This window comes from Peromyscus californicus, unplaced genomic scaffold (assembly GCF_007827085.1).
Source record: "Peromyscus californicus insignis strain IS unplaced genomic scaffold, ASM782708v3 Scaffold_7__1_contigs__length_154581171, whole genome shotgun sequence".
In the NCBI taxonomy this organism is placed as follows: Eukaryota; Metazoa; Chordata; class Mammalia; order Rodentia; family Cricetidae; genus Peromyscus; species Peromyscus californicus.
The window spans coordinates 76630488-76643678 of record NW_026294595.1 but is presented as its reverse complement, the minus strand read 5'-3'; the positions used below and the strand labels follow the sequence as shown (position 1 = coordinate 76643678).

The following is a 13191-nucleotide window of genomic DNA, read 5'->3' as shown; positions in this document are numbered from 1 at the left end:
CTGGGGACAGGGTTGACTCCTAAGTTGGAATCTGAGGGTTGAGCAGGTGGCAATCAGGTACACAGGCAGCTGAGGACAAAGCTGTCTTTCCACTTCTCACCCTGTGCTCTCGGCTCCCAGGGAGGACTTTTCCTCTGCAGAAACAGGTACTCAGAGCGAAGGATTTTGGAAGCTGGAGATGCGTTAGTTAGCCGCAGCTGGCCAGAGGCAGGAAATGGGCGTTTTCATTCTCTCTCCAATCACATCACTTCTGTTCTTGAGGAGGGAGGTGGTGGCATAAAGGAAACCCCGAGTTTTTTTTAGGAGAGGCGGCTCCAATGACTGTTTGCTCTCTGGCAGGTCTGGGGTGAGACTACCGTCTGAGGAGTCAGTTGGCTGCGTGAATCCCATAGGGAATTCCACCTTAGGTTCCCATTTCTCTGAGCCTGCTGATCTTAGTGGGAACCACAGCTGGGAAAAGCCTTGCCGAGGGGTGGGAAGTGGGGGAGCCTAGGTCCCACCCAGGGGTGGCTGATGGCACTGACATCAGTGTAAGGCCCGATTCCCCGAGGCAGCGATCGTAGCAGGTGCCTGCCGAGCACAGTGTGACACCCTTGCAAGGCTGTGTGTATACTCACTCTTGTACAGGTGTCATGCCTAGAAGATGGATGTTGTCCCCCTGTTGTGTGGATGAGGAAGTACAGGTGCACAGAAGTGGACTAGCTGACTGGGGTCATCTCTGCAGAGAGTGTTAGGATTTAAACTCAGCCCGCCATGTTGTCAGAAGATGCTAGAGTCCCACAGCACTGGAACGGCCACATTTGACACTTGGGTGTGGCTTCACTAATTAATAGATCTTGAAGTAAGTGGGTATACTGAGGATCATGTCTTTAAAAATAAAACCCTAGTTTGGGAGGAACTAAGATAAGGTCTGCCTTTTCTTTTCTTTGTTTTTGAGATAGGTTTCATCATAGCCCCAGCTAGCCTAGAACTCACGTTGTAGACCAGGCTGGCCTCAGACTGTCAGAGATCCACCTGGCTCTACCTGCCACATCCTGGGTTAACGACATGTATATCACTGGGCTGGGCTCTTGAGGGCTGCCTTGTGAGCTCTTTGGGTCTGCCTGATCTTGCGTTGGCCCCTTGTTGAGAAACAGCCATCTTTGGGGGACAGGAAGGTCCTTAACAAGAAGTGCCAACTGGGAACCAGTGCAGCTGTGTTGGTCTGAATATTGTTTAGAAATCTGCCCTTCTTCCCTAAAATTCAAGGTTTCTAGACTTTCTGGAAAGTTCCAGTCTGGCTGTATTAGACCCACAGCCTGGCCCGGGGTCAGTCATAGGGTCTGAGACTTACCTGCTTGTTTTAGAGGAATTTTCCTCAGCCCTCAGGGTTCATATTCCCTCTTTCCCCAGCTTGTCTTCTTCCTCTGCAGACGTGGTGTAGCACCTCCGTTTGATTTCTCTGAGCATTAGTCTCCACAGGCAGAGGAGGGCAACCTAGGAGACTCCCACCTGGGGAGGCTGTTGGAGCGTTCAGGTGTGTGCAAGCTGTCCCACACGGCGTGCACCCCATAATTAGGAGTTTAGCATGTGCGCGTTATTGGGTGTTTCCTTGCTCCTCGGCGTTCCCACTGATACCCACTGGGGTGCAGACAGAGATGTGTGGCACTGGTAGCACTGTGCCCCATTTAAGGATAATAACTCTAGTGCATCCCAGTGGAATAGGCCAAAGGACCTTGAAAGGTGAGCTTTCTCATGCTACTACTTACAAGGCTGCTGCCTCCAAACTAGTCCTGTTGTAGCTGCTAGGTGGGGTTCTTCAGAGGAAGAACGGTCAGGTTGGATGGACACAGCTGTGGCATCTGGTTTGGAGCTCTGCCTGGAGGGCCTCGCTGCTCCTGGAGTTTGAAGCAGTTAAGGTGGGTCCCATAAAGGGACCTAGGGAGAACTTGGGGTGGCCAAATAGTTAACACCCAGTATTACTCTCTTGACCCATCCTGGCTGGATGGCGGTACTTGCCGCAAGTGAACTGGTAACCTGGGGAGACATAAAGCCAGCTGACAGGCAGAGGGACGTGAATGTCCTGCTCCTCCACCTCTCCTATACATGCAGTGGGGATGGTGGCTGGTGATTCAGATCTCTTCTCAGAGTCCCTCCTGCCCTGCGCCTCTGCTGGCTGGAACCCAGCTTTGGAGCTGCCCGCTTTACCTCCAAGCCAACATGAGTGGAGACTGTTGACAACATGGTGTGAGGAGGCGATCAAGGGTCTGTGTAATCACCGGAAGTCCTGTGAACCAGGGTGGCGGCTCAGCGGCGCAGCCTGGGCAGGGATGGGTGTGTGACACAGTGTAGCCCAGTAACTTCTTCCCCTTTTTCCCCTGCTGTGGCTCCTTTTGGCTTCGAACTGAACTTCATGCTCTTTCTGCTTTCACTGGACTCACATGTCCCACACAAGCGTTTCCTTCCCACTGCTCAGCTGCTTGTGGGTGAAGTGGCTGTGAGCGGAACCCTGCTGTCAAGTGAAGCAGGGGTCTGGGAATGTGAAACTGATGATGTGGGTGTGACCTGGACCAAAAGGCCCTTTCACATTAGCCTCCTGCCACAGCAGCCCTTTTCCCAACGTGAGTCCTACCCTTTAACCCTTTGAGTGCTATGCTCTGGGGTCTACCATGCTGTGCCATTCACAGGTTTCCCAGGTCCTAAATCTGAGGTTGGGCTAGGCCTGCCTGCTGTCCTGGGCAGGAGTCAAGAGAAAGGTGGGATCATAGTCCTGTTGTAGGCTTCAGGGTAGGGCAGACCTGGTAGAATCCTCATGACTAACCTTTCCAAGCCAGGAGCTCATCCACAAAATCATCTCAAAGATGAACTCACTTCCCTCTTGCGGTCATGCTGCTCTGTGGGGATCTTACTACCCACACATTCTCTGAGGACCGGGAGGAGGAGAGTCGGGTACATTTGCTTGCTTACTGCTGTGGTAGCAGGGAAGTGGCCATCAATATTCAGACCTAGACAGTGGCTCCCAGGTTTAATGAGCTGCTGTATCGGAGGTCAGCTTCTTGGTCACAAGCATGGCTGTTTCTGTGCGCCTCTGCAGACACTGCTTAGGCTAAAATACAGGAATACAAATGTTGTGCTTATCAGGGCTTGACAGACATGAATAGCAAATCAACTTAGAAAAAGAGACACCGTCCGAGGTACAGTTTGTCCTTACTCCTTATTATTTTAATAATTTGTTCCAGCAAATAATTGCATTTCTGTTGACAAGGAAGAAACCTTAGGAAAACCGGGAAAAGTAGAAGGTAGATTACAAGATTCTGAGCCGTGTAGGAACCTGTGCCTAGGTACCAGGAACCTCCTCTTTCTATGCTTTATGCATGAACTCAGTAAACTTGGTGATCCAGAGTGTGGCGAAGGTGGGAGTGGGTTATCCTGCTGTGATTTGGACCCGTCGCTCTCACACCATGATTCTCTGTGTGTGTAGTGTGTGTGACTGTGTGCATGCATGTGTGGTGTATGTGCGTGTCTGTATCTGTGTGTGGTGTGTGTGTGTCTCTGTGTGTCTGTGTGTGTTTACATGTGTCTGTGTGTTTGTGTGCCTGTGTGTGTGTCTGTCTCTGTGTGTGGTGTGTGTATGTCTCTATGTCTCTGTGTGTCTGTGTGTGTTTACATGTGTCTGTGTGTATGTGTGCCTGTGTGTGTGTGTCTGTCTCTGTGTGTGGTGTGTGTATGTCTCTATGTCTCTGTGTGTCTGTGTGTGTTTACATGTGTCTGTGTGTATGTGTGCCTGTGTGTGTGTCTGTGTTTATATATGCGGTGTGCAGGCACACACCTATGTGAGCACCAGAGGACAACCTCGGGTGTCATCTCTTAGAAGCCATCCATTTTGTTTTCTGAGTCTCACTGGCCAGCCTCACCAGTTCTAGCTGTCTGGCCAGTGAGCCCCGGCGGGGGTGGGGTGGGGGGAGGCTGCCTGTCCCCACTTCCTCAGTTCTGGGAGTACAAGTGCACGCCACTTGTTTTTGTTTTTGTTTTTTTAACTTGGGTTCTAGGGTTCCAACTTGGGCCCCCAGACCACTTTTAGAAGAAATCTCAGCTTTTGAATGAGGGAGTGGCCAGGGAGGAGAAAACCCTTGTTTGAGTTCTTTTTCCTTTCCTTCTTTTGATCAGCATCATATCTAACACCTAACAGGTTTCTGGTAAATTATTATGGACCAAAGACTTAATTAGCAGGCTTCCTGTTCTCTCTGCCAGCTGCTCTTCTCTGTCTTAGTGGGGAGGGTGTGCAGAATGTGCCCGTACGAGGGGCCATGTCCACTAGATTCCACTGGAGATGGCAGTGTTACCTGAGTTAGGGGCTCTGGCTGCCCGAACAAGCTAGACCTGTCATCAACAGCTAATTTAAAAAGCAAGTGATGGTGAAAAGCAGAAAAAGGAGATTAATTCAATAATAGTCATGTTGAAAAGGGAGCAAAGAAAAGCCAAGTATGGTGGCACATGACTTTAGTCCCAGCACTCGGGAGGCAGAAGCAGGAGGATCTTTGAGTTCGAGGCCAGCTTAGCCTGGTCTACAAACCAAGTTCTAGGACAGCTAGGGCTGTTATACAGAGAAACCTTGTCTCAAAAAAGCAAACAAACAAACAAACAAACAAACCCTAACAACAACTAAAACACACCCAAAAAAAAACCAAAAAAAAAAAAAAAAACCAAAAAGAAGAAGAGGAAGAGGGAGCAAAGAGATCTAGTGACTCCCCAAGTCCATCTTCGAGGTCCTGGCATAAGATTTATTTAGGCTGAAATAGAAGGCCTGAGGTATGCATCATTAAGCAGTCTTGGTGAAGGTGTGGTCCTGTCCATCACTGACCTATCACTGTCTCAGCCCCAGATTGTCCTATACGGTGGTCTCACAAGTTGACAAGCTACTTGCACTCTCTTTCTGGGAGACAAGTGACCCTTTGGCTGGCATCAGGGTTCAGCACTTTCCTTATTTGAACATGGCATTCCTGGGGAACTTCCGATTTCTTGGGGACTACTGTTTCAATAGTCTGATGGGATATGGGATATGTATGTGTATGTGCAAGTGTCTCTTTCAAATGCGTTTATGGCCAGGATGGTTATAGAATGAGGTGGGAGTGTGAAAAAAACTTCTGACTCTCAGTTTGGCTGGCACATGAGTAGAGACATTTTTTTAGAGGTGTCCTCTCCTTGTTAAACAAGGACAAGCAGAGGGACGGTGCAGAGGCAGCGGTGTAAGCTGATTGGCTGTGGTCTATCCACAGGTTGACCAGCTAGCTCTGCTCCTGGCCCCTGGTCCTGGCCCTCTGTGTCCCAGTGGATCAGTGATTCTCAAGTTACCAGCCCATGCAGAGCTGGGAGGGCAGGTTCATAGGACTTCCAGGATTCTGTCACCTCTATATCTGTCTGCTTCCTGATACTGTTCCCTTACTTGGAACTTACTCCCACAATCCTTTCTTGGGTTTCAGACCATCCTCCGTAAGCTTGGTGGAGGTTACCATTAATTTTAGACTCTTTTTAAAAAGTTGTTTTGAACAAGATCGTCTTCATATAGTTCAAAAATGTCGTAGTTGGGGCTGGAGAGATGATTTCAGTGGTAAGGTGTTGCCATTGAAGCTGATGGAACTGAGTTTGGTCCATATGCCCATAGGTAGGCATGATGGTGTGCAATTGTAATCACAGTACTGGGAAGGCAGAGCCTGGAGGATCCCTGAGGCCGCTGGTCAGCTAACCTAGTGCTGTCATTGAGCCAAGGGTCCCAGTGAGAGAGAAAGACCTTGTCTCAAAAAACAAGTAACACCCAAGGTTGATCTCTGGTTGCCCCATGCACATGAACACCACACACACACACACACACACACACACACACACACACACACACACACACACACACGCACACAGGTGCGCCTTATAAAAAGGTTCAAGGTTGAGAATTTTTACTCTACCTCAAAAGCTCCTTTTCAAAGGCAGATGCTACAGTATCTCATTGAGTAGTCTTCTAGAGTATCTTTCTGCGTGTGTAGGAATATACACATAAGTGCTCTGGTGCCATGGGGCACCTTATTCAAGGACCACAGACTAGGTCAGACTAGGGTAATAAGGTGGTACGTCTGTAGGGCCCTGAGCCCCTCTAACTTCAGGGACTACACTTGCTTAAAGTGTTGTCTGGTCCTACTTAATTTCCTGTCACAGCTTCAGTGTTCTCTGATCTCTTCCCTGAGGAAGAAGAAGACACCACAGCCTTGTGTTTTTTTCTGTGTTATTTTGAAAATGTTTCATGTGTCTAGAAATCAAGGTGCCTCAAGAATTCACAGCAGCTGTGGTTGCCTGCACAAGACTCATGCAAGTTCAAGCCAGTCAAATTTTCATGGGGGAAGGACTCCCAAGCCTGAGATCAAGGTGTCATCTGATTGTCTGAAACTTGGGCTAGCTGATAGCACTTGGCTCTTCCAGAAGCTCATCTTCTTCACCCATGGTCTTGAGACTTGCCAATGGCCATAAAGACTGTCAGGGAGCGTTTTTTGCTTCTTGGTTGGAAACAGACCCCTTGCGTCATTCTGCTTGAAACGAATTCCTCAGTTGTGGTGCTAGCCATTCTGTTCTGTTTTCTTTCCCAAGGTGTGCTCTCAGCCCAATGGCTTTTTTTTTTTTTCCGAGACAGGGTTTCTCTGTATAGCTTTGGAGCCTGTCCTGGAACTCACTCTGTAGCCCAGGCTGGCCTGGAACTCACAGAAATCCACCTGCCTCTGCCTCCTGAGTGCTGGGATTAAAGGCATGCACCACCACCCCGGCCCAATGACTTTTAAAAAGAAGATTTATTCATTGATTCCCCCCTCCCCCACCCCCACCCCCCCCCACCCCCCCCCGGAGCTGAGGACTGAACCCAGGGCCTTTCACTTGCTATGCTAAATCCCCAACCCCTTCATTGTTATTTTATGTATATGAATGTTTGACTGTATGTGTATATGTACACCACATGTGTGCCTAGTACCCATGAGATCAGAACAGGGCATAGGAGCCTCTGGAACTGGAGTTACAGTTATATATTTATGGTATAATCTGGGAGACTCTCTTCTGTGGCCAGGTGACCTAGGCAGGCTCTTTGTTCCACCCCTTACTGTTTTCTTAGACAAAGAGTCCCCTCCTCTGAGCCTCTCCTGCAGCATCTATAAGAAAGGGGTACAGAACACAGACTCCTGAGTCTCCATGTGGGTGCTGGGAACAGAACCTGGATCCTCGACAAGAGCCCCAGCCCAATAGCTTTTGATAGGTTTCATCTCTCTTTAGACTTGTCCACATCTTGGGGAACCCCTGGGGTGTATTGCTGGAGTGGCTCTTAGGTTACCTGCTATTATGTTGAATCTCAAAATGCTTCATCTACCTAACATGTTTCCTGCTATGGGAAAAGGTGGTATTTTCCATGTGTTTCAGCTTTCCAAGCTTTTCTGGAAATTTAAAACGTGAGTGTTTCTCTCTTGTTCTGTCCCCAAATTCTTGTTCCCGTTTTATGCACATAATGAATGATATATTGCTGTAACCAGTTGTCTGTTCTTCAGAGACATGAGTGAGCATGTTTGGAGGAAAGTTAATACCCAACACGACTGTCAGAAATTCGAGTATTTGCTCCTTAATAACCATAGCAGGTGGGAAGTCAATGAGAACGTTGAAGTCAGGGAGACTTTGTTCCCTAGAGAAGTTACTGGATTCCAGGAGCCAGTTTTTCTTGTTTTTGGCTTTTTCTCACCTTGTCTGGATCAAATTCAGGATGGATCAGTAGGGATGGGCCCATTATTTGTCACAGGGAGAAAAAGGCTGCTGTCCAAATCTCTACTTATTTGTATTTTTAGTACTTAAGATGCTTTGACATCACCTTGTGAATATATTTACTAACATACTATCTATCCACATCTTCGGCCTAAGAGTAGAAACTATGAGAGCGGAGACCTCGTGTAGATACCTTGGTGGTCCTGGTGCTGAAACAATGCGTGGGAACCTACAGGGCAGCTCAGTAAATGTGTTGCCTAGGTAACCGGAAACCCAATTCTCACTGTGGTCCCTTTTGTAGATTGCCTCATTACATTTATGATGAATGGTGAGACCACCCCATCATATCCTCAAGGTGAATTTCAAGTCTGGACATTTTAGGAGTTAGAGGAGAGGAGAGGTGGAGTTATAGGAAAAGATGTTTAGTTTGCAGAAGGTCTAGGTTTGAACCTTGGCTCTTGGGTTAATGTGTAGGATCGGGGTGGGCATGCTTTCTCTATCTACAGTAGTTGTGACAATTATACCATCCTGTATACACTTTGAATCTTTGAATGGGGAATGTATAGAAAGTGTGTTTTAGACTATAAAATGTTTGTAAATGTTATCACTGCGGTAATAATGGGGGTGGGGTGGGGGCCCTACCAGGACCTAGGAAAAAGTACTTCCTCCTCAGGCCTAGATTCCATCCCTGTGCTACTGGTAAACACATTGTCATCAATGATGAGCCTTTTGTCACCCTCCTTTGGAACTGGTCTTCAGGAGCTGTGATCACACCAACAGCTGCCTGATTGTGTTTCTATGTTTCTCTCTCCCCAGGCGACTGCTGAAGAGCGAACTTGGATCCTTCATTACAGACTATTTCCAGGTAAACTCCGTGGGTCCCAGCACCCATCAGACTTGCAGTTGACATGCCCACAGGGATGTCAGTGCTGCACATTTGGATGTTCCTTTAATGCTAAAAATCATTGCTCGTTTGGGTTCTATCTGTCTGTCGTTACCATACAAGGAACTGTGCCTCAGCAGCTTTATAACGTGTCTCAGTTAACTTACAGAAGAATACACAGCATTTCTGTGAGGAAAAAAAGAGTTTCCAGAATAAACCAGAAGTGAGAAGAGTGTTATTGGTTTTGTGCACGTGCAAACATCTGCCTGGCCTGCTTTCTAGAAGGCAGTTCTTTCTCTTGTCTGCTTTCATTTTCTGTGGGTCATGTATTGCATGTCACATAGTCTCAGGACAGCTGCACTGTCCAGCTCTGGGACACAGAGGGGAAAAGGCAGAATCCGCTTACTGTTACTGAAGACATAGTTTTCATCCAGGGGACCCTGAGTCCCACCACTGCCCTAAGTCCCTCCTGTCCTACATGTGGGATTTAGTTGGGTTAGGTATATGTGTCCTTAGACAGATTATTTCTTGTCACTAAGGCTCCTAGTCTGTTCCATTGAAGGCAGGATTGGATTTGACAGTCTAACTTCCCTTCTGTATACACATTGTTGTGAGGCTACGAAATTCAAGGTCCCAGGTCTCTGCAAAGGACAGTTTGTAAGCCATAGACCTAAGCGGCTTCCCTAACTCTAACCAAAGGTGTCTGGGAGCTGCTGGGTGACAGGGAGTAACCAACCAGGTGACACTCCCATGAAGTCAGTCTCTACTTCTCGCTCGTTTGCTAGGGTGGGCTTGGCAAGCTGCTTTCTTTCTGTCTGCCTCAGTTGTTTCCTCGCTTGTGAAACGAGCACCTCATTTTACCTCGTTTTGTGGTTCGCATGAAATAATAGCGGTGGAGAACTCAGGCTAGCTATAAGCAGGCAACATAGCGTGGTAGTCAAGATCATGGGTCATTGAGGCAGGCTACCCAGGTTCAGGGCCCGGCCCAGCCATTTACTGAATGTGTTACCATGAGCAAGTGGCTGTATCTCTGTTTCAGTTTCCTCTTCTCCAAAACCAGGACCTAACCTTTAGGACATACCCATATAGTGTTAATGTAGGGACTAAATAGTTATTTACAAAGCCCTTACTGACTAGCACAAAAAAGAGAGTAATAGTGTTTGTTAAATTTATGCTGCTTCTTATTTATTATTCTGACGTGCAAAGCATCCATTTGAATGGGAAAAGAATGTAAAAATCCATATGATCCTGTTTGCAGTTTGTTTTATATTGTTTTATGTCTAAGTAGGACACAATTAAAAAGCTGTTTGAAGAGAATTTTGTTAAAAACGCAGAAATCATTTTGTTTTTCTACTCAAGCGTCAGGAAATGTCAAACTCTTTCTTTCTTTCTTTCTTTCTTTCTTTCTCTCTCTCTCTCTTTCTTTTCTTTCTTTCTTTCTTTCTGGAGCTGAGGACCGAACCCAGGGCCTTGCGCTTGCCAGGCAAGCGCTCTACCACTGAGCTAAATCCCCAAACCCTCCCCCCTTTTTTTTTTCTCTGAGACAGGGTTTCTCTGTGTAGTTTTGGTGCCTGTCCTGGATCTTGCTCTGTAGACCAGGCTGATCTCGAACTCACAGAGATCTGCCTGGCTCCACCTCCTGAGCGCTGGGATTAAAGGTGTGCACCACCACGGCCCAGCAGGAAATGTCAAACTCTTATATGTCCACTTTTAAAGAATGACAGATGTCAGTCAGCTTAACATCAGTGCATACATACATGTGCATGTGTGTGCACACTTGTACACACACACACACACACACACACACACACACACACACACACACACACACATACTTAGCAGGAAACACTCACTCTAAACCTGGACAGACCAAGATCCAGTGGAAACCTGGATGGAGTTCAGTCCGGCCATCCTCAGGTGCTTGGACCATAGCATCTGATATGTGGGGAGGAAGCCTGCAGACTCAGAATGTATGTGATAGAGTCCTGACTGTGAATCATCTCAGTTGCCCTTCACTCAAAGGTCAGCCTCTACCTCACTCTGCCCCCTGTGGTCTCTATTGACTGATTTGAAGCAAGGCTGCAGAGAAGTGGTTTTTTTTTTTTTCACCAGTTCTGAAGAAGCCTGCTGGGCCTGGCTGCTTTCTGCCTTGACATTTCAGAGACAGGGTCCGTGTGGTTTCAGTCGAGTCTTAAATGTCAGCTGTCTTTTGGTGTTGGGGGCTACCCCTAGGCCAGTAGGAAGGGTGTGTCTGGGTGGGGACTTGTGCATCTGGGAAGCCCTGAGGTTTTGGAAGGGCGGCTAATACTGCATACAAAGATGCCAGATACTTCAAAACTAATAACCACATGTCATTTCCTATCAGGATCCTAACCAGAGAAGCTGTGTGGTGAATGCTGAGTCTTCTTCTTGGGGTGTGGTGTGGGGACTGATTTTCAGAACTTTGAATCTGGGGTTTTCCTTATTTAGGGTGCTAAACTGAAAGAGGGCTCTCCTAGACACTCTTCTAATGGAGGTTTTAAGTGTTGTTGTTTGTTGTTGTTGTTTTTTTTTTAAGCTGTGGGTGTACAGCCCCCCCCACTCCATGGTGTTTTTAAGCATTTACTCTCTCTCTCTCTCTCTCTCTCATAGAGTGTATATTGGATGTTCTGTCAACCTTTTAGGAGAGTAGGAGAGATTGTCTACCATACATACCAGAAGTGACATTTGGTGACCTATACAATGGCAATGAATAAGATCGGGCTTAGAAAGTGTTTCCCTTTAAAATTTTTTCCTTCAGCCCTTCTACTCATGCCAGAGAGTCTTGGACTGTCTTCTTCAGGACTTGGCAGTCTCCTTATGTAAGGAAGAAGGAGCTGGCCTTGAACTTGGTATCTTTAGCTAGGGATACATACGTGACTAGCTAAGGTACTGTGGCATAATTTTGTTTGCTGTGAGTTCATTTCTGAGTGGATTTTCCACTTGCGGTAAGTGGTGCTGCTTCTGGTTTCTTTTTAATATACAATGACAAGTTTGACAAGTAGTTTTAAGAAAAAAAAAAAAACAGCTCACAAATGACAGTAGTACAGGTGGCCCTGGTGATGGCCCCCACAGTGAAGGTGGTTCAGGAGACATTCATGTGGGAAGGCCGGGCCTAGGTGCTGCTGAGGAGGCCTCCAAGGCTGCAAAAGAAATCTCCACAGGAGAAAGTCAGGCTCACAGAGGCCAACTTAGCTTCCCAACAGTCTCATTTCCAGGGGTGAAGCCATAAGAGGCTCCAACAAAGGACCTGGAGGGAAGTCAGGGCCTATGAGAAGCAGAGTCCCAGGCAATTAGGAAAGTCCCTAACCCTCGCTGGCTCAGAAGAATGTAAACAAGCTCCTTGGGCCCTGTGTTCTTCCTGAGTGTGAGGCTCAGACCCCCATCCCCAGGCACCTGCATTTGGAAGTGAGGTCTGCCCCCTCTTGGGACCCTCCCCTCCCAGTGCAAGCTCTTCCTGTTGGAGGCTCTGCTTTTGCAAACACAGGTGAGCATTTTCACTTTACAGTTTTAAAGAAAGAGCATCCACAGTGAAGAATAATGAAAATAACCTGAGGTGAGGGCTGGGGCAGCAGGTAGAAGAGTGGTACTTATCTCTGGTCTGCACACAGAGAAGACAGCCTGTTCGATGCTCGGGAGCCTGAATAGATTTCCATGAGACATTGGCCAGAGCAACCTCTGACATTTCCAGGATGGACTCCCCTCCCCACTTTCCCCTGTGTGTTTTGATCGCCTGGGAAGAAAATTGAGGTTTCCAAGTAGCACTCTGCCCTAGTGACTGCTTGGAGGAATAATTGGCTCTCTATCATGCTTGAAAACAGCTATTATAAAATGATCTGCATTTTTGGATTGCCTCATAAGGTATCTCTGTGGTTCATAGTTGAGGGGCAGGGTGTCCAATAACTTACTTCTTAGTTCTGCATCTGTGGGTTATACTATTTCCTAAAAACTGTGCCCCCAAGCCCAGAAGATTCCTTTTTTTCTTTTTCTTTTGGTGGCATTAAAGTTTTGCTTCATATAGAAACTTGCGCTAAAGTCAAAGGCTCTGGGTCAGTTAGTGTTAGGGAGGAGGGAAACGTGTGTGTGTGTGTGTGTGTGTGTGTGTGTGTGTGTGTGTGTGTGTAACGTGTGTGTGTGTGTGTGTGTGTGTGTGAACACGTGCATGCACATGTGCATGTTAGCATACACATGTGTGTGAATATAGATATAGGTATGTGCATATGTTTGTTTATCTGATTGCTGCAAGAGCCCCGGGAAAAGACTGATCATCACAGTGTTATGGAAATGTGCACTTGGCAGTAGCTGAAAGAGGAGATGATGTTGAGGGATCCTAGACAGAACGAAGTTTAAAATTGTAAACAGTGCAGGAATAGAAACGAATCTACTATCAGCAGCACACACAGTAGCATTGCCTGATGATGGGAATGGATGGCAGGGGTCTTCAAATGAAGCCCAGAATAAATAAATATAAATAAATACAATAAATAATTATGAAAATGGGACGAGCCTGGCGGTGGCGGTGCACACCTGCAATC

At 47.2% G+C, this 13191-nt stretch overlaps 1 protein-coding gene across 12 annotated transcripts in view; it reads left to right on the top strand.

Moving 5' to 3' along the window:
- The window catches only part of Prr5l (proline rich 5 like), a 190133-nt gene that overhangs the window by 136496 nt on the left and 40446 nt on the right, over positions 1 to 13191 (top strand). For all 12 annotated transcript variants that reach the window (XM_052726439.1, XM_052726431.1, XM_052726430.1 and 9 more), the window contains one exon: positions 8572 to 8620. In XM_052726439.1, coding sequence (XP_052582399.1) covers positions 8572 to 8620 — 49 coding nt within the window. The remainder of the gene's footprint in view (positions 1 to 8571; positions 8621 to 13191) is intronic.